The sequence below is a fragment of the Spea bombifrons genome, chromosome 2 (assembly GCF_027358695.1).
Source record: "Spea bombifrons isolate aSpeBom1 chromosome 2, aSpeBom1.2.pri, whole genome shotgun sequence".
NCBI lineage: Eukaryota > Metazoa > Chordata > Amphibia > Anura > Pelobatidae > Spea > Spea bombifrons.
Window position 1 is genome coordinate 2,464,151 of NC_071088.1, and position 27,761 is coordinate 2,491,911.

A 27,761-nucleotide genomic window follows, 5' to 3' on the forward strand; every position below is an offset into this window, starting at 1 on the left:
GGAACACACACGGAGAGCGCCATTGAGGATGCTTGGCGCCTCATGTGCTGCGTAAAGGACGCTCTATGGTTTGCCAGGAACCGCCTGGTGCTGAGGAGGGAGCAGGTCACAGTCCGGGACTGCCGCAGGCTTATCCACAGCCTGCTGAGAGACTACTCTCTCAAGGACAGTCTAGAGGCTGAAGACTAGCCCCATTCTCCTCGGCCCCCTTTCCCCCCCATTTCCCCAGGTTATGTTCCACTAAAGTGCTAACCATATGTGCCACGTCCGGGAATGTAATTGTACACTGCTTCTACTGAGCTTTCCGTAAACTGAAGTCGTACTGTAACGTGTATTGCCCTGCGCTGTGTCGCAGTACTGCTTATCGTCTATCTGTGCTAATATTACTGATCTATGTATTCCTGCTAAAACAGGTTGATGTCTGTTTTATCATAATCAGTTTTGTATAATAAACTTAAATACAAAAAAAGGGCGAGGCTCATCCATTGCACTCCGGCTGTGCTGACCCCTGCGATTTCCCCAAATGCGGGAAACTCGACTGCATAATTTGTGGTAGTGGGGGACTGCGTTCGCGCTTTCCCCTGATCTGTCTGTTTAATAATAGAATTAAATGGTCCTTTTAAGCTGAAGAGAGAGGTATTATGTTGCATCTGTTAACCAATAGATGGCAGTGGAACATTTTCTTGGTCTAGCTGAAGGAGCTTGGTGCTTCTCCTGATCAATTTGTTTATGATAGAGATAGGGGTGTATTGTTTTATTCGTTTATAAGGTTTGCCTGCCTGGGGTACGGTTTACAGGGGTCGGCGTTTGTTGACGGTCACACAGGAGAGATGGCTGCTCCTAATCTCTGAGATACGGTACGGCTGTGGATTCAGAAGGATGCGTTGGAAGATAACTTTGGAGACAGATTACTGGAATGTATCGGAAGTTCCCAGCCGCTCTCTCTTCTGTGTTCAGCTGGGATTTTATGACGTCTCTTTTGTGACGACTGCTTGGATGATGACAGCTTTAGAGCGCTGGAAACGCTGGTGGATGGAATAAACTTGGTGCCGCATTATTGTGCTGCTAAAATACCTATCGCAGTACACATGTACGATCCTTTTGTGTCCGAGGAGGAATTGCGGGTCTTTCTACACAGATATCGTACAGACATTTCCAGACCGAAACATCTGGAAAATGGATTTTGCGCGTACCATGGGAAACGGAGATTCTGGGCAGTTTTGAAAGAGGACAGAAATGGAATAGGAGGAAAAATACCCCCCCACACACACACAATTTCTCCATAGGGCGTAATCGTGGATATTTATTTTACCCAAATCAACCCAGATTTTGTGGTACATGCCGGCATTTTGGGCCCCTGTTGCAGAATCTGTGGTTCCGTTAAACACTTTGCTGCTGACTGTACAACAAAGAAGACGTGACTTGTGTGGTTCAGAGAATCATTTCGCTGAGTTGCCCCAAGTTGTATCCTAGAAGACCTGACTGGGTAGATCCTAATGCCGGCTTTCCTACTAACCCTGTTGTACAAAATGGAGCCTCAATTACCAACCCTACTGCTACGCAGAGCGCTGTACCCACTACCAACACTGCTACTTTGAACTTCTGTGAAAATGAACGAGCTGTGGAGCAGGTCGCGGACTCACTCCTCCAAGTCTGAGTCTGCTGTGGGGGACCCTGCGGGTGCGATCCTAACAGAGGACTTATTGCCTGCAACAGCTGTTAATGCGGAACCGACAAAACGGAAGCTAGAATCGTCGTACACACACTCGGCTGAGAGTGATAGGTATGGTGGTCTCTCTCTCTCCTTGCTCCGAGTCCTTGGAGAATCTGGGGCTTATCTCAGCGAACAGGCTGTCTCATCGATGGCGGGGAAGCCGGGCATGAAACCTAAACGTCGAAAGGGAACACTTGGGCTGAATGAAGCACCAGGAGAGACCTTTCTCCTTTTATGAATGGCTCTATAAATCGCCTCGCAAAATGAAAGCATTAAAGGGGCGGCATGGAGAGATTTTTTATTTAACTGTTTTTCTTCCAAAGATTACGACGTTCTTTGTTTACAGGAACCACCGCGGTCTGCTGTTTGGACCGAGGGACCTTGCTGTATTTCTTATAGTTTAGAAAGAAATGGGGATTTTGTTTAAAAACAATTTGTTCGCTGTGTTGAAACAAATAGAAGTTGTAAAGGGGGGGCTTTAATCGTTTTCTTTAGATACGGGGTATAGTTTTTAGAGTTATACCATATTTGCTCTGATTATAAGACGACCCCCCAAAATCAAAATATTAATTTAGGAAAAAAAACAAAAAGCCTGAATATAAGACTACCCTATAGGAAAAAAGTTTCACCAGTAAATATTAATTCATGTAAACTAATTTTCATATTTAATAAAAGCTATGATTGAGAAAAATATATTTTTTATTTCCTTTTATTTGCCAACCTGCCCCCCCAGTTATGCACATCTGCCCCCAGGCTTGCCACTCTGCCCCCAGAAATGCCTTATACCCCCCTATTTGCCACTCTGCCCCATGATGTGCCTTTTAACCCTCTATATGCCACTCTGCCTCCAGAAATGTCTTATACCCTCCTATATGTCACTGTGCCCCATGATATGCCTTTTAACCCCCTATATGCCCCTCTGCCTGATAAGGCATATCATGGGGCTGAGGGGCATATAGGGGGTTAAAATGCATTTCTGGAGATATATATATATATACTGCTAACAGCAATCACACTCCTATCAAGCCAAGGCAGCCAGTACATGCTGGAACCTGGAGATGATAGAAGTGTGATTACAGCCTCCCAATGCCATGCTACCACCCACCCCCCTTACACATCCATGCTATCACACACACACTCATTCACAAACATTTAAATACTCATTCATTCCATTAATCACACATACACATACACACACGCTCAAACCCCGAACTCACCCACCCCCTCCCTTACCTGAACTGCAGATCTCCCACTCGCAGACTTCTGCAAAGGCCCGGCTGTGCGAGCAACTTCTCTGGCCCCGCCCCCAGAGGAAGGAGGGGGGAGGTAGATTATGTGAGGACTGTGTTAGCTTCCTGTTCTCCTGCTGCTAATAGCAGAGACGCTGCTCGCGACCAAAGCCCGGTAAGCAGTCTGGCCCCAGCAGAATGAGGTCTGATTAGAAGACGACCTCGATTATAAGACGAGGGGTATTTTTCAAAGCATTTGCTCTGGAAAAAACCTCGTCTTATAATCGAGCAAATACGGTAATTGCATCTGCCCCGGGTGAAAACAGCGACAGGTTGGCTCTATTCGAAAAGCCTAGAATGTTCCTTCCGAGAAGGGAACGTACGGTAACTGTAACCGTAAGGAAGGGGGTAGAATAGGCGTTGGCGGCGGGGTAGACAGCTCTGGAAAAAAAAAGTTACAATTATTGAATTATGAAATGTTTTGAGAGCGTATGTGAGCGGTAGGAACGGGCGAAAAGGAAGAGAAAAACATTTTTCCTTAGAGAAGGCAGAAAGAAAAGAACGTAACTCGAGAAATGACTGAAAAAAATGAATGAGAGACTAACTTATTTACAAATAATTTAACCATCTAGGGATTGCAGATGTGAGTGATGGGATTGCAGATGCGAAGGAATGTGTGAGAAAGTATTTGCGTGATCGCGGAAACAGATCTACTGTTTAAAAAGGGGAGAGAATGGATTTAAAAAATTGGAGGCCGTTTCTTTATCGAACGCAGATTATAACATTTTGGCAAAAGTGACAGCAAACAGATTGAAAGATCTGGCTGAAAACATAGCAGGTGAGGAACAGGCGTGTGCTGCACCCACTAGACACATTAGCGGATATTTTATATGTTTAAGGCGTGCTGTATGGTGATGTAATGAAAGGAGATTGGTTTGCGGTCATTGAGAAGCTTCTCTGTTCCAGAAAAGTTCTGGTTACCAAAGCTGTTTTACTCCCTATTTTATCATCCGCGTGCTGCGTCTTTCCACCTAATGCTAGATATACAAAGAGAGCAAGACCAACCTCTTTCTCTCGGCTCAATGGGACGGTTAAAGGGGAGATTTCTGACGTCATCGACAGGCCCTTTTACACTATGAAGAACTGGGCCATTTACAAGGCACTGCATGCTGTTACTATGGTGGGCGGTGCTACAGTATGCAAATGTACCTCCTGCAATGCACTCTGGGATTCCTCATTTTGCGTCCACGGCTGAACACCGGAGGTTTTTATCTGATGTTAAATAATAAGGAATTCTCTAGGTGCCGGCAGTTTGTCCAGAACAGCTTTTCTTAGCACAATGGAGTCCTGGAGAAAATAAATCCCCTTAAGTTTGGCGAAAGGGTTCCAAGCAGCGCCCCCTCCTTTTACCATAACAACTCATACTTACCTGGCAGGGGAGACACTGTGATCATGAAGGCAGTTCTCCCAGGGCGAGGCTCATCCATTGCACTCCGGCTGTGCTGACCCCTGCGATTTCCCCAAATGCGGGAAACTCGACTGCATAATTTGTGGTAGTGGGGGACTGCGTTCGCGCTTTCCCCTGATTATTTTGTTTAATGATAGAATTGAATGTTTTCTTTGTGTATGATGGAGATACATCTACTCATTCTGATGGTTTATGTTGCAGTTGTCCAGATAACCAATAGATGGCAGTGGAAGATTTTCTTAGTCTAGCTGAAGGAGCTTGGTGCTTCTCCTGGTCATTTTGTTTATGATAGAGATAGGGGTGTATTGTTTTATTCGTTTATAAGGTTTGCCTGCCTGGGGTACGGTTTACGGGGGTCGGCGTCTGTTGAGGGTCACACGGGAGAGATGGCTGCTCCTAATCTCTGAGATACGGTACGGCCGTGGATTCGGAAGGATGAGTTGGATGACATAACTTTGGAGACAGATTACTGGAATGTATTGGAAGTTCCGAGCCGCTCTCTCTTCTGTGTACAGCTGGGATTTTATGACGTCTCTTTTGTGACGACTGCTTGGATGATGACAGCTTTAGAGCGCTGGAAATGCTGGTGGATGGAATAAACTTGGTGCCGCATTATTGTGCTGCTAAAATACCTATCGCAGTACACATGTACGATCCTTTTGTGTCCGAGGAGGAATTGCGGGTCTTTCTACACAGATATCGTACAGACATTTCCAGACCAAAACATCTGGAAAATGGATTTTGCGCGTACCATGGGAAACGGAGATTCTGGGCAGTTTTGAAAGAGGACAGAAATGGAATAGGAGGAAAAATACCCCCCCCCACACACACACACACACAATTTCTCCATAGGGCGTAATCGTGGATATTTATTTTACCCAAATCAACCCAGATTTTGTGGTACATGCCGGCATTTTGGGCCCTTGTTGCAGAATCTGTGGTTCCGTTAAACACTTTGCTGCTGACTGTACAAAAAAGAAGATGTCACTTGTGTGGTTCAGAGAATCATTTCGCTGAGTTGCCCCAAGTTGTATCCTGACTGGGTAGATCCTAATGCCGGCTTTCCTACTAACCCTGTTGTACAAAATGGAGCCTCAATTACCAACCCTACTGCTACGCAGAGCGCTGTACCCACTACCAACACTGCTACTTTGAACTTCTGTGAAAATGAATGAGCTGTGGAGCAGGTCCTCCAAGTCTGAGTCTGCTGTGGGGGACCCTGCGGGTGCGATCCTAACAGAGGACTTATTGCCTGCAACAGCTGTTAATGCGGAACCGACAAAACGGAAGCTAGAATCGTCGTACACACACTCGGCTGAGAGTGATAGGTATGGTGGTCTCTCTCTCTCCCTGCTCCGAGTCCAAGGAGAATCTGGGGCTTATCTCACAAACAGGCTGTCTCATCGATGGCGGGGAAGCCGGGCATGAAACCTAAACGACGAAAGGGAACACTTGGGCTGAATGAAGCCCCGGGAGAGACCTTTCTCCTTTTATGAATGGCTCTATAAATCGCCTCGCAAAATGAAAGCATTAAAGGGGCGGCATGGAGAGATTTTTTATTTAACTGTTTTTCTTCCAAAGATTGCGACGTTCTTTGTTTACAGGAACCACCGCGGTCTGCTGTTTGGACCGAGGGACCTTGCTGTATTTCTTATAGTTTAGAAAGAAATGGGGATTTTGTTTAAAAACAATTTGTTCGCTGTGTTGAAACAAACAGAAGTTGTAAAGGGGGGGCTTTAATCGTTTTCTTTAGATACGAGGTATAGTTTTTAGAGTTAGAATTGTATCTGCCCCGGGTGAAAACAGCGACAGGTTGGCTCTATTCGAAAAGCCTAGAATGTTCCTTCCGGGAAGGGAACGTACGGTAACTGTAACCGTAAGGAAGGGGGTAGAATAGGCGTTGGCGGCGGGGTAGACAGCTCTAGAAAAAAGTTACAATTATTGAATTATTAAATGTTTTGAGAGCGTATGTGAGCAGTGGGAACGGGCAAAACGGAAGAGAAAATTTTTTTTCCTTAGAGAAGGCAGAAAGATAAGAACGTAACTCGAGAAATGACTGAAAAAACAGAATGAGAGACTAACTTATTTACAAATAATTTAACCATCTGGGACTGGATGCGAGCGATGGGATTGCAGATATGATGGAATGTGTAAGAATATACTTGCGTGATCCCGGAAACAGATCTACTGTTCTACTGTTTAAAAAGGGGAGAGAATGGATTTAAAAAATTGGAGGCTGTTTCTTTATCGAACACAGATTATAACATTTTGGCGAAAGTGACAGCAAACAGATTGAAAGATCTGGCTGAAAACGTAGCAGGTGAGGAACAGGCGTGTGCTGCACCCACTAGACACATTAGCGGATATTTTATATGTTCAAGGCATGCTGTATGGTGATGTAATGAAAGGAGATTGGTTTGCGGTCATTGAGAAGCTTCTCTGTTCCAGAAAAGTTCCGGTTATCAAAGCTGTTTTACTCCCTATTTTATCATCCGCGTGCTGCGTCTTTCCAACTAATGCTAGATATACAAAGAGCGCAAGATCAACCTCTTTCTCTCGGCTCAATGGGACGGTTAAAGGGGAGATTTCTGACGTCATCGACAGGCCCTTTTACACTATGAAGAGCTGGGCCATAGGACTCATTTACAAGGCACTGCATGCTGTTACTGTGATGGGCGGTGCTACAACATGCAAATGTACCTGCTGCAGTGCACTCTGGGATCGCTCATTTTGAGTCTTCCGCTGAACACCGGAGGTTTTTTTCTGATGTTAAATAATAAGGAATTCTCTAGGTGCCGGCAGTTTGTCCAAAACAGCTTTTCTTTGAAGAGCGGAGTCCTGGAGAAAACTCCCCTTAAGTGTGAGGAAGGGGGTCCAACCACCGCCCCTTCCTTTTACCATAACAACTCATACTTACCTGGCAGGGGAGACACTGTGATCATGAAGGCAGTTCTCCCAGGGCGAGGCTCATCCATTGCACTCCGGCTGTGCTGACCCCTGCGATTTCCCCAAATGCGGGAAACTCGACTGCATAATTTGTGGTAGTGGGGGACTGCGTTCGCGCTTTCCCCTGATTATTTTGTACAATGATAGAATTGAATGTTTTCCATGAACATGCTAGGGGGCTGTGATTGATTATTTTCTGGGTGTATGGTGCAACCATCTGACAACCGATAGATGGCAGTGGAAAGTTGGTGCTTCCTGTTATATTTCTTTAATGATAGAGAAAGCACGGTTTTCATTTTATTTGTTTATCAAGGCCGTTTCTCCTGCTCGTGTCCAACCACGACGCGACCACAGACGCAGTATTGTAAATTGGATAAAATTGGCCGTAGCTTTATTTAAGTGGGTATAAAAGGCATTAACAACACAAACCATTTAATGTAATAACAACCAAATAGATTCTTATATAACACACCAAATACAATCCGCCCCTTTCTCAGCCAGATTGTGTAACACCAAGCCTCTGCCCACCTCAACACAGAGGCGACCTTTACCCCTATAAGACTACGACAATATAACATACATTTAAACACAAAAAAGGGTGGGGGGACACTCGCTCAGCAACAGCTTCTTGAGGATTTCTCTTGAGGTAAATTGAATCTCTCTGCGTGCAGCTTATTTATCTATTTTAAAATTGTCTCGCCCCACGAGAACAGCTGATTGCATCAATCAGCAGTGCTTATTTTCCCGCCGCACACAACGCTCGTCGGTGCAGGTAACTAAACTACCTGCCTGGCAACCTAAACCTGGATTTAGCTAACCTAGTAATGTCCGGCAATGGACAATTAGCGTGCCGCTTAAGCAGCTTGCGCTTTCAATTATCACTATTAATTCTTGTTGGATCTGTATTTTTTTCAAGACAACCAACAGATGGCAGCAGAGAGTCCAGCAGAGGAGACTTCAATTCAATTGCAATTCATCCATTTCCCCAAACGCAGGGAATTCGACTGGTTAATCTGCGGTGTGTGTGGGGGGTTGTTTAGTATAATGACAGGCTTTTCATGTGGGGGGTTTTGTGTCACCGTACACAGCGACCGCCAGGGTAACCACTAGGTGGCGGCAGATTTACACTCAGAAGGCCAAATCCTGCGAGGAAAAATTTGTGTGATTCTGATGATTTTATAGTAAATGTTTTGCAATAATCTTTTTTATCCGGAATGTGAGGGCGATCCTGCAGGAATTGGACTGCGTTTATATTTCTTGCAGGAGGCCTGCAGTTCTGCAGATAACCAACAGGTGGCGGTAGATAGATAAATGCGGACAGGAGCCGCTGTTACTGTGTAGTTGGGGTTCTGTAAGGATCTTTTTGCACGATGTCTCACCCCCCCCCCGCTCCGGGCTAGACTTACGGTTCACGTTCTCACCACTGAAGCACAGGTGGTGCTCTATGGCCCCCGGATGGTGCTATTCTTTCACAATGACCCGGGCATGCGATTAAAATGCAGTTAAATGCAGTTATTTTATGGCACAAATGAACACCCGGCGCATGCGCATAGAGAAGCCGTGAGCGGTGCTGGTCTCTGTGCAGCTTTAAAGGGCCCCTTTGTAAAGCAAGAATCCTTGAAGGGCCCCTAAGACCCGAAAAATTCACTTCATTACAGAGGTACACCTCTGCATACATGCAAAGTGTCCCTGTTTGAGAAGGACAGTCTGTCAGTTTTGGCCTGACGAGTCTGCAGCTGCTAATACATCGTTCCATAGTTATCCTCCCATTTGTGTCATTATAGTAGAGGCTCGATGCGGGGTTAGGGGTGGCCCCGTCGGACCCGTACAAATAAATATATTTAAAAAAAAATCACTGAGTTCCTATGCTACACCTCCGGTGGGACGGCAGCTTTACCTGGCAGCGCTGTGTCTCGGGCTCCCCTTGCTGGCCGCCGCGGACAGTGCTGTGTCTGAGGCGCACTCTGCTGGCCGCTGGGGGCAGTGCTGTGTCTGAGGCGCCCTCTGTTGGCCGTCGGCGTACAGTTCTGTGTCCTACTGGCTGCTGCTGGTACTGCGCTGTGTGTCCGCGCCGGAAGCTGTCAATAAAGTTGTTGTGGTGCCCGGGGTGTCCTTGTATCATGGCGGATTACCGGGAGGCTCCGCTGTCAAGCCGACCTCAGACCCTCGAGCCCAGCTATTACGGGCTGAACCCGGAGCAGAAGCAGGCGGCGGAGGAGAGGCTGGCGCTGAGGGCAAACCTGAAGAGGCAATACCAGCTGCAGCTCAATGACCCCCACAGGAAGACCTTAATAGTGAGTCTGGCGCTGCTGGAAGGACGGGTACTGGGGGTATTAGGACTGGAATACTGCTCCGGGTAGAGAATAAAGGCGAAGGGGGGATCTGGGGCACTGCTGGAGAACTGGCTCTGGTGCAATGAAGCGGGTCGCACAGCAGGCAGGCAGGCAGGCAGGCAGGTAGGCAGGCAGGCAGGCAGGTAGGCAGGTAGGCAGGTAGGCAGGTAGGCAGGTGGGTGGGTTGGGGGGCCTTCTTAGGGGCTGCACTGGAAGTGGGGGGCAGGGCACAGGACAGACTGCCAGGGGTCACTGGCCTGGGATGTGGGCTGGTGGAAGGGTGATTGTCGCTGGGTACAAGATGGTCCCTGTTGCTGTAGACGGGAGCCTTCAGGATCGCCAGGGAGGATGGGGTAGAAGAGTCACAGATGGGCACACGAGGGGTCTGTAGAGATGTAATTACGCGGCCCGGGCTGTTTAGAGGGGGCCGTTTATGTAGAATACAGTATATGGACCTGGCCGGTTTTGATCGCAGGGTGTAGACAGGCTGGGAGGAGGAGGCTCGTAATTTACTGATAAGTTTTGAAAGCGAGTAATAGCGGGGCAGGAGAGGGGGCTGTGTTTGCTCTGAATATGCTATCTGTTCCCTCGCGGTTCTGATTATTTGTCTGTTTGGTCCGCTACGACGTTTAATTCAACCTCTTGGGCTTTTTATTTTCATCTTGTTTAGGATGATCCAGCCCTGAACCGTTGGATGTTTGCTCGGAACCGGAATATATACCCTAACTTCAGGGCTACTCCCAAGACGTCCCTGATGGGCCTGTTCTGGGGAATCGGACCTCTCTTCTTCTGGTACTACGTCTTCAAAACAGATCGGGTAAGGAGCAAACCCAGGGGCTCGGGGCCCAGGGCGGCAGCATCTCCTCTCATATTGCCTAATTACTGATGTCATAATGGAGCAGACATGTTTCGTTTCTGTGTGGGTCGCTACTTGTATATCTCACAGGCTTTACTGTAAGTGGTGTTGTGATTTATACATTGTGACGGCCATTAGCCTATAGCAGTAAAACTGTCCGGGCCCCAGACTCAGAATTTCTTTTCTTCGTTTTTAGGATCGCAAGGAAAAACTGATCCAGGAAGGAAAGCTGGAGCGGCCATTCCAGTTGTCCTATTGATTTGGCTTCGCGACCGATCAGGACTGTATAAAGCGTGCAAAAGGTTTCCTCGAGATAATAAAATGTAAACTTATTCCATTTAACCCGCCTGCATCTCGCTGCGTTTTGTGCGTCTTCGCGTGGGGTGCATTATTCTCAGTACTCAGCTGATTTATTCTCTGAACTGGGACTTTGCTACCGGCTCCCGGACTTCTCAGTGACCCCAGGGGGCATCTCCTGCAAGAAGAGCTGAGGCCCTGTATAATGTATAGTTAAATCAGTGGGCCAGCTTTCAGGAAATCTCACCTCCTTAATCGTACAGTATACAGGGCAGACTCTGCAGCTCGCTGGGGTTGACCCTTCGTAATGGGGGTAACTTGTATAAATGAAATATTTAGGCGTGACAGTTAGGGCCTGAGTGGGCAGATGGGGGTAACGTAATTAATCTGAATGAATTTACTGCAGTGAGAAGAACCTCTCCGGTTACAGCGGTATTCAGCACATGTAATGGCATCCAGGGGCTTTATTTTAAATTAAAATAAAGTAGCCGGTCACCTTAGTCCAGGGGCTACCGATGTTCTGCGCATGCTCAGGGACAGTGCTGACTTTTATCAGGTACTCCTCCAAATCTGTCCCTGTGTGTGTGGCAGGGTGGCCAGCCTGGTGTGACCCGACTCAACCCCAGCACTGATGCCACAAATGCCTGGTCCAGGCACCTCAATGGAGTTGAGGCAGAAATAAAACCATTGAAAGGGTTAATTATTACTGTAGCTGAATTTTTGTCCTTGGGGCACCTGCTGCCTGGTAATGGGGTTAATGCTGGCTTCTCTGGAATGTGATTTTTAGTGAATTTGCTTTTATTTACTCCGTTATTGGGATTAGAATGAAGATTATAAAAGTGGATGTTCTTTCCAAACCCGTCTGCCAAAGACTGTGCAAGGAAAACATGCGTAGAGACCCGACGGTGATTGCCGGGAACCTGAGATCTTTATTGTTGATTACAAAGAAATGGGTATGAAGCTGCTGTTCCAAACGCCAAGGCAAATATATCCCCCCTGTCACTAGCCACACAGAATGCCCAAGCCATGCCCAGAATACCAGTTAACCCATGACTACAGCAAATTAAGGTCCTTTGCGGAACATGGAGACCATGCCCCAGACAGCCGCGCCGTCCTTTATTTCTATTGGTTGCTATGAATCTGCCCGTGGGATATGTTTCTGTCCATTTATCCTTCTTGGATCCTCCACCTGCTTCGTTCAAACCCAAACCCTGGTTTTTGATCACAAGCCGTTTCTTAGACCTTCACAGTGGCTGCTTCATTTTTGGTTGTAGTCATATGACGCCGTAAGTGGGCATTAGTTGAAAGATTTTATTGCCGTAGCAGCAGAAAAAAAGCGATTCATATCCAAGTTTTAAATTACCCAGATAATGTTGGGTCTAAGTGGCTGTGAGGCAATTGGAATTGATGAATTGATCTTAATGGTTGTGACATTTCTTACTTGGAATGTTTGACATTTGGGGTGGAAAATAGTGATAATAGTAATAGTTTGCAGAAGATTGCCTATGAATTACATGAACTCCGGACCAGAGCTGGACTTTGTGGGTAAACTAACGAGCGTTCGGAGAAGGTATTTTAAGCAGAGGGGCTGTAAATACCCTGCGCTGGGGTACATACTGGGGGTAAATACGTCGGAACCATTTATTTTAGCTTCTAATCCGAGGCTCTGCTTCACTTGCCGCCAGGCTTCTGGTCGGGCTGGAAATGGCTCCTCAGAGGCTCCCAGCACTGGAAGTAATCCTTGTCCAGGCGATTGCAGGTCTGTAGACCCCATCGGGTGACGGCCATACTCAGCGAGGATTCAAACATGAAGGCCTGGGGGGGAAAAACCCATATAAAAGCTTACGGTTCCTGCCATGCACATTAACCAAATCCCTTACAAACCCGAGTCCCTGGAAGCAGCCATCTTTGCTTTCTGGCTGACCTCGGCTGAGGTTGTTTATGTAGTGAAGACGTGGCTCCCGTGCACGCTGCGACTACCGGCCCCTATGGATTTATTATTCTGCTATGTTGGGACGGTACTAGTAGATGAATGGCGTGGTTTGTTCATACCCGGGGCCGGTGCGAGCCAAATTATCTAATTTTACTTTAAAATGCAACCTTTTTATGTGTTTGCACCCACCATGGTCCCCTCGGCCACTCTCTCCGGCTCCAGCTTGGCCGTGCTCGCTTTCTCGAAGCATTCTGCGTCTGGCCCGTGTGGCGTCATGGCGCTGTGCAGGCTGCCGCCTCCCGGCTGGAAACCCTCCTCTTTAGCCTCGTAGTGGCCCTTGATCAGACCCATAAACTCACTCATGCAGTTCCCTGGAAAGGAGGGATACGGACGGTCAGAGGTGGCGTTACTACATTTGGGGTAATACTTGGTTACATCGTAGCTTGATTTTTACTCGTGAATCGTATGCTGTAATAGAGCACAGTCTTTACATGCTGTATTAACCCTCAGTGGATGCACATAACAGTAGTGGATGCCTGGAAGAGCCACCCAGTAGAAGCGGTAAAGTGAAAAGAGAATAAGCAACTGCTCAGAGATCAGATTTTATCAGCGGAGGAATGCTGCGGTTTTTAGTGTTCAGTCTCGTAGAGAGCAAGAGAGGAACTCACTGTGATAATATGGAGGTCGGAAAGTGTGATTGGCTACACCCCAGCGGGGAGGAAAAATAACGAAGTCGGCGATGGCTACCCCGGGCCGCAGAGACTTTGCTGTCAGGACTGTGAAGATAGACGGGTCCTGGAGAGACGTAAGATACAGACGGGGGTAATATGGCGAATACTGTGATAAAAGCTCTCGGCTCAAGAGCTTAAAGCAGATCCAACAGGAACACGATGGCAGCCTAATGAAATGCGAGCCGGTCTAATAATAATCCGATGATTTGTGCCCCAAGTACCTGATCCCCCTCTCCCCCCCCCCTGATGCCCCTCTTTATTCCCCACTGCCCCTCTTTCCTCCCTGATGCCCCCTCTTTCCTCCCCTGATGCCCCTCTCTCCTCCCCTGATGCCCCTCTTTTCTAGGAGGTCAGAATGGTTGCTGGGTATGAGGGGATCGCAGGGTTCTACAGCCCTAAAAGCCCCGATAATGTGTATAGAAACAGCAGGGAACGGGTTAATAAATTAAACGGGGTAAATAAACCCCATTATTCTTCTTCTAAATGCGTCACCAAGCTACACAAATCCCTGCCCCCACCCACGCCTCTAACCAGAACCCTTAGAAAAGTGCCCCCCTCTGGCAGGATGGAGCGCTGTTGGGGACGTTTAATGATCGCTTTACTCCTACGATCCGCTGGGAATGCCTCCAGTGTTTGGGGTAAAACGGCACCGCGTCACTCCGCCGGGAACTTACCGCGTGATCGAACGCAACGCAATTAATCACCATGAAATTGTCCAGGTTGTACTTGTAGGGAGTGTAATTTCCGTGCCAGGCGACCACATTAAACGGGGAGAAATCCTACAATGAGAAGGCGTCAAAAGCACATGTGGGTTACTGATGCCCCAGTGGGGGTAATTCCATGGATGGGCGTACATAAAAGAGACGAGTGCCTGGCCAGCTTACCTGCTGGGCTACAAACAGCTTCCCCTGGTACTTGCTGATAACGGAGTACCCGCCGGGCACCGTGCGGTCTTCATACCATGCCACCGGGGTAAGGAAGTCCCGTGGATTCGCCAGTCCGTTAGCCCCTAGAACAGAGCAGAGCTTTACCTACACAGCATGGCATGGAGTTTTATGGAGTGTCCTCCTTCCTCTATAATGTAAATGTAATGTTTGTGGGACTGGGGGCTCCGGCACTGAGCCCTGACGCTGATAAAAGTACCATAAGGCTGGATGGCGGCTCACAGGCAGGGCTCTCAACTCCTGTTGTGTCTGTAAGTGTTGGGGTATATTAGCTATGTTTGTGTTAAGCACCCCAAAATCTTTATGCGTAAATTGTAGGTGTTTAACCTCTTCGTGACATAGGATGTAATGTTACATCATCAGTCCTAGGTGACGAGGACGTAATAGTACCTCGTACGGTTTTTGTACCCTGGAGCCCTGCTTACTGATCACTCTGTGACCAGCAACAGTAGTGATGAAAGTGAAAAGAGGGAGAAACGGGGTATTTTTTTTTTTAAATTAAATAAAATTAAAAAATAATAAAGATGTCACCAAAAGGGGTACCGTCCGGTTCCAAAAGAGCTCCCTGCGGTCTTTAAACTGAACGCCAGTCAAAAACTCTCCCCCCACGTTAGAAATATACATAAAAAGGTTTTACTCTTACATTTAATTTTAAAAACAAACTCCATGGGGTATTTTATGCAGGGGATGTAAATGAATATAAATTAAATGTTTTTTTCTTATCAGTTCTTATTATACTATACAGAGAAAGCCCTCCCTTTACATATAATGTGTGGGGGTGCACAAGGAAAGGAGAATTATATACAAAAATGTCCCGAGACCCCGGTGTCACGGAGGGGTTAATAAATAAAGGAGGATAATGATAATTAATAATTTTATCTGTGACACGCAGATACTTACCTATCGGCCCCAGGTCCGGGAGCTCGAAGTGGACTCCATACACCTCTAGAATGTAGCCCCGGGTCTCTCCAAAAACCTCCACGCTGAACCGGATCCCTTGCTGGGGAGGCAGGGGCAGTTAGTGCGATTCATGGGGCAGAACGGTTACCGAGGCACACGGCTCTGTATTACATACATTTTATATCTGCCGTATATCATGTATGAATTCTTGATCATTGTATCAGACGTTAAAAGCTGTTGTGATACGTTAAAGTATTACTTCACTGTGGAACGGCCTCCCAGCAGAGGTGGTAGAGGGTAATACAGTGAGAGGATTAAACATGCGCAGGATAGACATACGGCTCCGGAATCTAAGACGAGACCAAAGACTGATTAAGGTTTGAGTCGTTACAGCAGGAGAAACGGGGCAGATGATGATTATTATTATTTATTGTTTTTATAGCGCCGTCAGATTCCACAGCGCTGTACGATGGCTATAGAAAGGGTTATAACGTATGACCCAGGATACCCCGGCCCCGGACGTATCATATTATAATTATACGTGGAAGGAGCGGCGGTTCTGGAGCCCACAATACCGGGCAGCAGATACTGCATGTTTATTCCATGCATAGGGGCCCCTGTGGCCCTTTGGCCCTGGGATGTGGGCCGTGGCAAGGCTACCTGTATGACACAGATCTCGTTGGGTTCCACCAGCATCTTTCCGAACTCGGTTGTGATCAGGAGCTTTCCCTGCTGCGGCACTGGGGGGGAAAAACAGACACAGGAGCTGTGAGGGGCATCTCGGAAAGAATAGTTTGTAGAACGAGGCAAAGGAAATGCTTTTCAGTTTTATTCTTTCTTTGGAAGGTTTCCTATCATAAGGAAAGCCCAGGAGACAGCCAATCAGTGCCTGCTATGGTGTCACATGACAATTCAGCCTTCCCAGCAAAAATTAAAGTTTTACACAAAGCTGTAAGTGCTGGAAGCCGACACTGGAGGGCGACACAACCGGCCGTGGCATTCAAAACGCAGGGCTGTCCGGAGGGCCTTACTTACAGGAAACGTTATTGTAAAAGTTACTCAAAGCCAACGATGACGGTCTGGGTTTCTTTGTCATTTTCCATTTACACCAAAACGAGTGCACGCGGCGGGACATATGTGTAGATCGCACACGCAGCACGTGTTGGTGACGGTGCAGAGCTTAATGCAAGGTAGGTCACAGATAAGAAGGGGTTAATACCATAAATCTAGGGAGAAAATACATATTGCGCCAGCTTTTGTGGACTACGAGTCCCATGAGCCTCCTTGGGCTGATTGAGGGTGATGGGATTTGTAGTCCACATCAGTTTTTATATATATACCGGTATACTGTTTATACAGCACTGTGCAAAAGTCTTAGGCAGGAAGGTGTCAGCATATACAAAAAAAAAAAAAGTGACCCCAAAGACCCCAAAGGGGCAAAAATTACAGACTAAACTCACCTATCAGGAAATCCCCGTCAGAATTGTAAAAACATCTAGAGAAACGGGGAAAAAAAGGGGAAAAAATACATTCAGTGAAGAGACGTTATCCGCCACAGTCGGACTGGAGTGTCGGGGGGTACGGTGATCCAATAATGAGGCAACCGCGTAGAATTAGAGTGCAAGCTTTCAAGAGAACTTAGATATCTTCTTCAGCCTGCGCGGGGTGTTCTCTCTGCTGCTGCTGCTGCAGCGTCTCAGATGGAGCTTCTCTGTTCCTCCGTGAATTTTTGGGGCAGTTTGTGCAGTTTTGGGTCGTCACAGATAAAGGTCTGACGCTGGAATCGTGTTACCTGTCAATCATCGACGCATTGCACGTGTAAATGTGGATGGCGATTCCGTTCCGTGACCGCGGGTCCCCGGCTCCGCAGAGGGTGTGCAGGCCCTGCGCACGGGGAAAACAAAGGGTTAAGGCAGGCCAAACAACCCCACACTGCGCACGGGCTTTTATAGGACATATACGTAATTGGACTTATTTATACGTCATCGGTGGGCAGTAAGTGGGGGCCCCCTTGCCATCAGGAGCCCGGGGCCAATACCCCTTTTTGCCTCATGGTTAATCTGCCCCTGGGATCTACTCCGATGCTCCCAGGCGGATGATTCAGAGCACGTTTCACGTTTCACGCCATCACTAACACTTCGAACGTTTCATTGCTGTTGGGGTTGTTTTGAAGGCACCAGAGCAGGGGGATCGACACCTAGACGATGCTGTAATTACCCCAGAATATCAGGCATAATGTTGTTTATTGTGTATTAGTAGATCACCAGACCCCCAAAACTTCATCTTCTGGGGCTGCGACCCCAGAAGGCCCACAGTAGGGTTGGATCTTCTCGGTGCCTGTGACAGGGCCAGGCTAGCTGGCTGATATGTCGTATGAAGTTTAATATAATAATATATTTTATATTGTGTGTTTATTGTGTATTCGCCCCAGAGACTGAATGTGGCTGCAGCTCCGGCCTTCAAGGAGACGATCCTATTATCTGGCTGGGGCTCTTAATCAGCCAGCACAGCCCTGTCTGCCCCGCCGGCCCCCGCACTACAGGGGGGATAACACAGGTGGGGGAACCCATTCTATCCCTTAATCCCCTCACCTGATACATCCCCTGTATACCGATGAGATTTGTGATGGGATGGGAGTGATGGGATTTGTGATGGGATGTGAGTGATGGGATTGGGGGTTGGGTTCGGTGCACATTGCATTGAGATTATATATAAAGTTCTGTGTGTTTGTAAATAAAGTTCTTGTTTTACTGTGAATGGTGGTCTGACTGATCCGTGGATAGCAGGAGCTCCGTATGAGGGACTGACCGGTGATTCCTCGGCCCTCAAACAGGGGGTCCCAGCCTTGGGTACGGTGACCCTGTAACAATGCCCCTCCAAGAAAGAGGGCAGGCGCCGGTAGGGTCGACCCACCTCGCCCTCCGGCTCCAGTGCGGCCGTTTCCAGTTCACCAAATCAAAAATGGCGTCTGACTAATAAGAATATTATTTCAATTATTATTATTTTAAGAAAACCAGCGCAAACATGAGGGTAAAAGGACAACGCACGAGCGTCTTCTCTGCTGGGGCTAACGATAGATAAAACGTAAAGCCGTGCCGGGAAGCGTTACAGAGGAACCGGCCACCTACCGCCACAAAGTCCACCTTCCCCTCGGCCGCCTTGGGTATTTCGAACGCTTTCCATCTCAGCTGAGGAGAGAGAACAGAGCGGTTACAACATTCATGGAGATTCCGTCCGCATTTCCTTATTCATCAAAGCGTTACTTCTACCCCGTCCTCCCCGGGTGACGTTTTATGGTCCCCCCTATCTGCTGCCGCTGGCCACGGTGGGTTTTTTTACGCGGACCCCGGGCCCGGAGACCTTCAGGGATCTCTTTCTGCTCACGAAGGTGAATAGAACAGAATTCTTTTTTAGAACTTCACCAGATCAGAATTCCGAACGTTCACATCCACCAAGCTGGAAGATTCCAGAAATGGATGTAATGGCTTTTCAGGGTCCTCTGATTGGTCGGTTCTCCTATTTAGGAGTTGTTTGGCTCCTGTGGCCGTATTTAAGGTCTACATGGAGAGAGCCGGGGTCTTTTTGCCCTCAATAACACCGGGAAACTCCAAACAACTCAGATGAGACCTCAGAAAAAAAATATTATGGACTTCAGGAAGGGGCAACAAAGTAACTCTTGGGGGTGAACGGACCCAAAGGCAACAACAAAGGAGCTGGTGATGGGGTTGGAGACATCAACATCCACCATTAAGAGAGTCCTGCATCCCCATGACCTGAAAGGCTGTCACCTCGGGAAGAAGACCCCTAAACCGGCATAAAAAAAACAGAATGAAGTTCTGCAGGTGATCAGCGGGACCAAGACCTGCTGCTTCTCCACGGGGTCTCCCAAACCCTACGGAGCCCCAAAAGCTTGACGCTTAATGGGAAGCCCAGTGACTGGGTCCAGACTCACTTCGGATCAGACGGAGGCTCCTCGGCTCCAGCCGGTGATGGGGTTTTACTAGATTTCCCACGGGTTGAAAGCAGTGGGTTTTTTACCCCCCCACCTCTCTGCCACCACCAACCCCATCACATGCCCCGACACGGCCATTACCTGGTTGGGGTCCGGTTCCACCTCGTCCCAGTTGTCCGTCAGGTTTTCCTGCTTGTGAGGCTGAAATGGTTTGTGACGCACGGAGGGCAATATGCGATAGAGCCAGCTGCGAACAGCAAGTAACGGGGTATTTATGTACAGGAGCAGGACTCCAGAAAGGGCAGAAACGATTATTACTGTCTACAAACTACGGCTGTTGTGAAGAAATATAATTTATTACATTCTAAGGGGATCCCCGTCATGTATTATTCCTCTGATCCGATTAAAACTAAGTTTTCAAATATTTTGCTGTTTTCTTTTTTACCCCAGGTTTTTGTCACCAACCAACATTACTGTATACAGCGCTGGGGGGGTTATATTACTGTATACAGCGCTGGGGGGTTATATTACTGTATACAGCGCTGGGGATTATATTACTGTATACAGCGCTGGGGGTTATATTACTGTATACAGCGCTGGGGGGGTTATATTACTGTATACAGCGCTGGGGGGTTATATTACTGTATACAGCGCTGGGGGTTATATTACTGTATACAGCGCTGGGGGGTTATATTACTGTATACAGCGCTGGGGGTTATATTACTGTATACAGCGCTGGGGGGGTTATATTACTTTATACAGTGCTGGGGGGTTATATTACTGTATACAGCGCTGGGGGTTATATTACTGTATACAGCGCTGGGGGGTTATATTACTGTATACAGCGCTGGGGGTTATATTACTGTATACAGTGCTGGGGGGTTATATTACTGTATACAGCGCTGGGGGTTATATTACTGTATACAGCGCTGGGGGGTTATATTACTGTATACAGCGCTGGGGGTTATATTACTGTATACAGTGCTGGGGGTTATATTACTGTATACAGCGCTGGGGGGTTATATTACTGTATACAGTGCTGGGGGGTTATATTACTGTATACAGCGCTGGGGGGTTATATTACTGTATACAGCGCTGGGGGTTATATTACTGTATACAGCGCTTGGGGGTTATATTACTGTATACAGCGCTGGGGGGTTATATTACTGTATACAGCGCTGGGGGTTATATTACTGTATACAGCGCTGGGGGTTAAATTACTGTATACAGCGCTGGGGGTTAAATTACTGTATACAGCGCTGGGGGTTATATTACTGTATACAGCGCTGGGGGGTTATATTACTGTATACAGCGCTGGGGGTTATATTACTGTATACAGCGCTGGGGGTTAAATTACTGTATACAGCGCTGGGGGGTTATATTACTGTATACAGCGCTGGGGGGGTTATATTACTGTATACAGCGCTGGGGGTGTTATATTACTGTATACAGCGCTGGGGGTGTTATATTACTGTATACAGCGCTGTGGGGGGTTATATTACTGTATACAGCGCTGGGGGGGTTATATTACTGTATACAGCGCTGGGGGGTTATATTACTGTATATAGCGCTGGGGGGTTATATTACTGTATATAGCGCTGGGGGGTTATATTACTGTATACAGCGCTGGGGGTTATATTACTGTATACAGTGCTGGGGGTTATATTACTGTATACAGCGCTGGGGGGTTATATTACTGTATACAGCGCTGGGGGGTTATATTACTGTATACAGTGCTGGGGGGTTATATTACTGTATACAGCGCTGGGGGTTATATTACTGTATACAGCGCTGGGGGGTTATATTACTGTATACAGCGCTGGGGGGTTATATTACTGTATACAGTGCTGGGGGGTTATATTACTGTATATAGCGCTGGGGGGTTATATTACTGTATATAGCGCTGGGGGGTTATATTACTGTATATAGCGCTGGGGGGTTATATTACTGTATACAGCGCTGGGGGGTTATATTACTGTATACAGCGCTGGGGGGTTATATTACTTATACAGTGCTGGGGGTTATATTACTGTATACAGTGCTGGGGGGTTATATTACTGTATACAGAGCTGGGGGTTATATTACTGTATACAGTGCTGGGGGTTATATTACTGTATACAGCACCGGGGGGTTATATTACTGTATACAGCGCTGGGGGTTATATTACTGTATACAGCGCTGGGGGTTATATTACTGTATACAGTGCTGGGGGTTATATTACTGTATACAGCGCTGGGGGTTATATTACTGTATACAATGCTGGGGGTTATATTACTGTATACAGTGCTGGGGGGTATATTACTTTATACAGCGCTGGGGGGGTTATATTACTGTATACAGCGCTGGGGGGTTATATTACTGTATACAGTGCTGGGGGTTATATTACTGTATACAGCGCTGGGGGGTTATATTACTGTATACAGCGCTGGGGGTTATATTACTGTATACAGCGCTGGGGGTTATATTACTGTATACAGTGCTGGGGTTATATTACTGTATACAGCGCTGGGGGGTTATATTACTGTATACAGCGTGGGGGGTTATATTACTGTATACAGGGCTGGGGGTTATATTACTTTATACAGCGCTGGGGGTTATATTACTGTATACAGCGCTGGGGGTTATATTACTGTATATACCGCTGGGGGGGTTATATTACTTTATACAGCGCTGGGGGGTTATATTACTTTATACAGCGCTGGGGGGGTTATATTACTTTATACAGCGCTGGGAGGGTTATATTACTGTATACAGCGCTGGGGGGGTTATATTACTGTATACAGCGCTGGGGGGTTATATTACTGTATACAGCGCTGGGGGTTATATTACTGTATACAGTGCTGGGGGTTATATTACTGTATACAGCGCTGGGGGGTTATATTACTGCATACAGTGCTGGGGGGGTATATTACTGTATACAGTGCTGGGGGGTTATATTACTGTATACAGCGCTGGGGGGGTTATATTACTGTATACAGCGCTGGGGGGGTTATATTACTGTATACAGCGCTGGGGGGTTATATTACTGTATACAGCGCTGGGGGGGTTATATTACTGTATACAGCGCTGGGGGTTATATTACTGTATACAGCGCTGGGGGGTTATATTACTGTATACAGCGCTGGGGGGGTTATATTACTTTATACAGCGCTAGGGGTTGTGTTTGAGGAGAGGAATGTTTTTTCTGGATTTTATGGATAGTTTGATGTCAATCATTTTGCTAAAGGGTGAGATCTGGTAAAATAAATACACAAAGTTCCTGCATTCTAGAATCTAATAACAATAATAATAAAATTAATTACAAACATACTACTACTAATAATAACACTAATAATAATAATAATAATAATAATATAATAATAAAATAATAATAATAATAATATAATAATAATAATAATAATGATAATAATAATATAATAATAATAATAATATAATAATAATAATAATAATAATAATAATATAATAATAATAATATAATAATAATAATAATAATAATAATAATATAATAATAATAATGATAATAATAATAATAATAATAATAATGATATTTAGGTTCCTGGAAGTACATTTTAAAATATAAAATCCTTTCTGACGCAGGCGAGTGAAATTACCTCCGCTTGTTGGCGGATCGGGGGCAGGTGAAGGCAGATCCGGACAGCTGCTCGGCGTAGAGGCCGTACGGACAGACCTGAGGATTGTTCTAGATTTAAAAAGATTAAATATTAATTAAAGTCGGGACTTTGCTGCTCCGTTTCTTGTTCACCAGGGTCTGGGGGGTTAATGGGCAGATTCTCAGGGTTTTTACCCCAAATGGACTAATGTGAATAGGCAGATTTTCAGGGCTGTTGACCCCAGCCTGGGGGTGAAGGGGCAGATTCTTGGGGTCTCACAGTCTGGTGGCGACCCCTTCATATTCTCCTCTGCTTTATCACAGCTGGAATCCCTGCTTGAACACAGTCATGGATTCCATAAGGCTCTGTGTAATGGGAAGTTAAAGGGTTAATATTTGTCTCTGGGTCAGAGGAGGAATTTTTGGTGATAAAACCATCAGAAATCTCTTCATCGTTTGTCTGGGGAGCTGGAGGCAGAGGATGCTTGGCAGAGGTTACCACACGGATCTGCCTTTCAGCAGAGGGGGTAGAGGTAAAAATAGGGCAAATATGACCGTCTGGGGTGAACATACCTGCCCCTCGGGTAACGCTCCGGGGCAGCGAGGATCCTCTGAAGAGAACTCGTTCCCGAATCCAGACAGGTACTGGAGAACAGAGAGAGAAGGTCATTCAACAAGACGGCCCTACTGTGCCCCCCGGCCCCCAAATCTACCCCCCGAGCACCTCTGGGGCAGAATTCGCACAACAAATGACATTTTATGCGAAAACTATTTTCATTAAGGCAATAAAACCGGGGTATTTCCCGTTGCACCGGGGTATTAATCCTAGAGGTTTATGGGGTATATATTTATCGGGGTGCGGAAGCTCTTATATAACCCCCCCATAATTACCAAGCGCGCGGCCCTCAAGCGGACCCCAAACGCTCAGTATCAGTAAACGTGTCGGTTGGGAGAAGACCCCAGAACCCTGAATATTTAGGGCCACAGAAAAGCCCTTGGGAGCCACATCCTGCCCCCTGTGCGCGTCTGATAGGGGCCCACCCTGCGACATAAAAACCCCGGAACCTGGATATTTCACCATTACCTGGACGTATTGGCCCAAATAATAGAGAATCACATAAACTTTCTACACCTCAGTGGTCTCTTCTTCAGATGAAACTAAAGACTCCATCTACCGAGGGGTTACATTTTGCCCCCCGGAACACGGCTGCAGGTCCCTCAGGGGGTCAGAGGGTATGCAGCGAGCAGCCGCTGTATAGATCGATAACGGGCGCCGCGGAATCTTGCCGAGTCACAATGTATCAGCTGGAGTTTGGGATTCCATCTGGGACCCATTTCCGGGGCAAGGGGGGGGCAATGAACCCTTTGTGTGCCAGAGGGGTGAGCAATGCATATTTTGCAGTTGTGTATTCCTCCGGCACTGTACATGCGCACAGTGATACATACAGGCAGTACAGCGCTGTATACAGTATAACCCCCAGCGCTGTATACATTAATATAACCCCCAGCGCTGTATACAGTAATATAACCCCCAGCGCTATATACAGTAATATAACCCCCAGCGCTGTATACAGTAATATAACCCCCATATGATAAGGAGTCGGGGGGTTTAGTAGATCGGGGGTCAGATAACAGAGCGAGAATCATACAAACGGCTGATACGCAGCTGCCTGAAAACTTTATAGTATGGGGCAAAAAACTACAACTGGGGTAAAAAAGTAAACAGCGGAATATTTACGGGACGGTATTATTTATCTGATACGAGGAATAAAACACGTCGGGGGTCCCTTTTTAATGATGGTGTTTGTTGCCCCCACAGCTTTCTGCCCCTGGTATTGTGATGTTATTTCGCAATAATAATAAAATGACGTCTCGGTGTCCGCTGGTCTCCTATGAGGGGCGAGGCAGATGTCGGCTGAGATTGATGGGAGTAGCTGACCCAGCGGAGGTGGCCTGACACGTTGGTTATGTGTTATGTGTCTGGTTGTCTGTTCTTTGTGACATTTTGTTTGTTGGCGCTCGTGCCCCGGGTCGGCTGTGAAATATTCAGCGGGGTATCCGGGCCTCTCTCTTGCCCCTGCCAGTTACCCAGCGCTGGGCGACCTTTCCCCGAGCCGGCAACGCTGGATCCTCACAATCACAATGATTTATTTATAAATGGCACCAGAACCCTCGGCGGTCTCCTCCCCGAAGCGCAATCTAATTAAACACTTATAAAAAATAACGTCACGGTAATTAACCCTTTAATTAACATTCAGTATTACCTGCCATTTAATGCAAGAATCTCTATGTACAGTCTGTATGATCGGGCGGCAGCGTATGTATAGAGCGAGTAGCTGCATGTACAGTCTGTATGATCAGGCTGCAGCGTATGTATAGAGCGAGTAGCTGCATGCACAGCCTGTATGATCGGGCTGCAGCGCATGTATAGAGCGAGTAGCCGCATGTACAGTCTGTATGATCAGGCTGCAGCGTATGTATAGAGCGAGTAGCCGCATGTACAGTCTGTATGATCAGGCTGCAGCGTATGTATAGAGCGAGTAGCTGCATGTACAGTCTATATGATGGGGCTGCAGCGTATGTATGGAGCGAGTAGCTGCATGTACAGTCTGTATGATGGGGCTGCAGCGTATGTATAGAGCGAGTAGCTGCATGTACAGTCTGTATGATCAGGCTGCAGCGTATGTATAGAGCGAGTAGCTGCATGTACAGTCTTTATAATCGGGCTGCAGCGTATGTATAGAGCGAGTAGCTGTATGTACAGCCTGTATCACGTGTGTACCGGGTGATGTCGCCCAGCGGCCCGCCAGGCATTTGCCGTGTGCCAGCTTGCCGGTCCGCGTCTGCGTGTTACATGTACGTAGCGCATGTATGTGTGAAGAATAAAGCATTGTATGAAACGTACAGTAAGCGGGAGAGGGAAGGGTTAACCCGGCTCCGCTTTGAAGTCCGTAGATTGCAAGCTTCCATGTGGCGGAACAGCTGGGCAGATGCAGCAGAACGGGCTGTGATTGGCTGAGGAGAGCACGCCCACCTCGTCCCACCCCCCACCCCCCACCCCTGTCAACCTCTGGCAGCCAAAGTCCAACCAGAACCGGCGGGGTCCCAAGGTCACCGGCGAGAGCCGGCAGGGGCCCGGGCTCAATGCCTTCTACCCAATTATAACGATATCCTGCATCGCCAGAGGTGAAATGCTCTGCAGACAGTATATATATATATGATACGTAATATAAACACCGCAGCCCACGATGTACTCTGCGCCGATACATCCAGCGTCTGGGGTAACTAATGAGACACGGGGCAAAATCCCAAGATCCCAAATGCCCCACCGCTGCTGTGTGCCCTGATCATACGCTGCATGCAGACTATTGCTCTATACATACGCTGGAACCTGATCATACAGTCAGACTATTGCTCTATACACGCTGGAACCTGATCATACAGTCAGACTGCGCATGCACGCTAATCCATCGGATAACAATCAGGCAAAGGAAAGGCATACGGCTCTCTATGTCCCAAAGTAGGCGTTATAGCTATTCCTGCTTGAACACAGGTGAGTTATTCAGGTTTAATCTTTTTTTCACTGAGCCTCCTGTTGCCCCTCATTTGCACCTCGAAGGTTTCACGGTTAGGTTTTATATCCGGCTCGGGGGCTACAAGTCACCGATATATCGGACCGAACGGAGAAGGAAGATACTCCATACCCATAAATCATACAGCAGGACAGGGAGCCTGATCGCAGGAGCTTACACTCTAAAAGGGATTTAACAAAGGACAGGAGGGAAGAGACCAGAATCTAACAGCAGAGAGTCAGGGGCTGAGATGGAACGGAAGGAAGTTTTACTTTGCTGAGAGGGGGATGGATAAGTGTAACAGCCTCCAAGCAGAGGTGGTAGAGGGTAATACAGTGAGGGGATTAAACATGCATGGGATAGACATACGGCTCCTGAATCTAAGACGAGACCAACGACTGATTAAGGTTTGAGTCGTTACAGCAGGAGAAACGGGGGGACTAGACGGGGGCCGGATGGGGCCGATCTGATTGCGGGTCCCCCCCCTGTTGGTATTCCGGACCTCTGGGGGTCTCTGGGACCCTCTCTAGAAGTTATCTTCGGTCAGACTTTGGTTGAGAATCTTTAACATTTTCTGCATTTTCAGAAAATTCACCATTTTTAGCGGAAATATTTTTAGCATTTTCTTTCTTTAAAGCCCCCCTGCCCCCCCCGTCTCCTCTCTCTGTCCCGATTTAACACTCACCCTCAGCTCTGCCATCTCCGCTGGAAGTTAGATGCTCTGCAGCCGTTCAGAGGTTTGCAGGAGATTTAAACTGTAACTCAATGTGGATTTAATTACACGCAGACCTCTTGCACAATCTGCAGCGACACGGGCCGTCCAAGGGGCCGACGCACACCCCGCATACACAAAAGCCTAAAACAAACACACAGACAGGAGGCCAGCATCTAAAACTAAAAGGTCAGAGGCTTCGGTGTCACGCAAGGACGTTTTACTTTACTGAGAGGGTGGGGGATAACTGGAACAGCCTCCCAGCAGAAGTGGCAGAGGCTAATATAGTGAGAGATTAATCCTGCAAAGGTCTGCTTGGCAAACTAGTAGACAGACCCTGGGTGGCAAAGGCACATCCGCACTACCTGTCGGGCTGCTAAATTGGGGCAGAACCGAGGGAACCGGGGCAGAAAGATGCTGTCAGTACACTGCTTGGAAAACTAAGGGTTAAAGAGGAACTTCGGTGGTAAAACCGGATCAGGGACAGCGCACAGGATGCAACCCCTGCAGCTCACAGATGTAGCGGTTACTGGGTGGAGGTAATTAATGTGCCCCCCCTCCGCA

At 47.4% G+C, this 27,761-nt stretch overlaps 2 protein-coding genes, 2 non-coding genes and 1 pseudogene across 4 annotated transcripts; 4 read left to right on the forward strand and 1 right to left on the reverse strand.

The window, feature by feature from the left end:
• The first annotated feature begins 431 nt into the window (after positions 1-431).
• On the forward strand, positions 432-584 carry LOC128481123 (uncharacterized; annotated as a pseudogene).
• A 3,780-nt stretch (positions 585-4,364) lies between these two features.
• LOC128481041 (U1 spliceosomal RNA) lies at positions 4,365-4,528 on the forward strand. Its single transcript, XR_008350816.1, has one exon. It is a non-coding gene; the product is annotated as a U1 spliceosomal RNA (small nuclear RNA).
• A 2,792-nt stretch (positions 4,529-7,320) lies between these two features.
• On the forward strand, positions 7,321-7,484 carry LOC128481042 (U1 spliceosomal RNA). The gene has a single exon (XR_008350817.1). It is a non-coding gene; the product is annotated as a U1 spliceosomal RNA (small nuclear RNA).
• A 1,944-nt stretch (positions 7,485-9,428) lies between these two features.
• NDUFB4 (NADH:ubiquinone oxidoreductase subunit B4) lies at positions 9,429-10,888 on the forward strand. The gene is made up of 3 exons (XM_053455214.1): positions 9,429-9,651; positions 10,361-10,507; positions 10,743-10,888. Exons 1-3 carry the CDS (start codon positions 9,478-9,480, stop codon positions 10,803-10,805), a joined length of 384 nt encoding a protein of 127 aa, XP_053311189.1. The 5' UTR covers positions 9,429-9,477; the 3' UTR covers positions 10,806-10,888.
• Positions 10,889-11,752: 864 nt separating this feature from the next.
• On the reverse strand, positions 11,753-27,584 carry HGD (homogentisate 1,2-dioxygenase). The gene is made up of 14 exons (XM_053455202.1): positions 27,171-27,584; positions 23,487-23,558; positions 22,915-23,003; positions 19,445-19,550; positions 18,480-18,539; positions 17,144-17,235; positions 16,812-16,846; positions 16,012-16,091; positions 15,352-15,451; positions 14,392-14,516; positions 14,182-14,286; positions 13,445-13,571; positions 12,966-13,147; positions 11,753-12,658 (listed from the first exon to the last, which is right to left on the reverse strand). The coding sequence occupies exons 1-14, from the start codon at positions 27,183-27,185 to the stop codon at positions 12,515-12,517; spliced, it is 1,332 nt and encodes a 443-aa protein (XP_053311177.1). The 5' UTR covers positions 27,186-27,584; the 3' UTR covers positions 11,753-12,514.
• Positions 27,585-27,761: the final 177 nt, after the last annotated feature.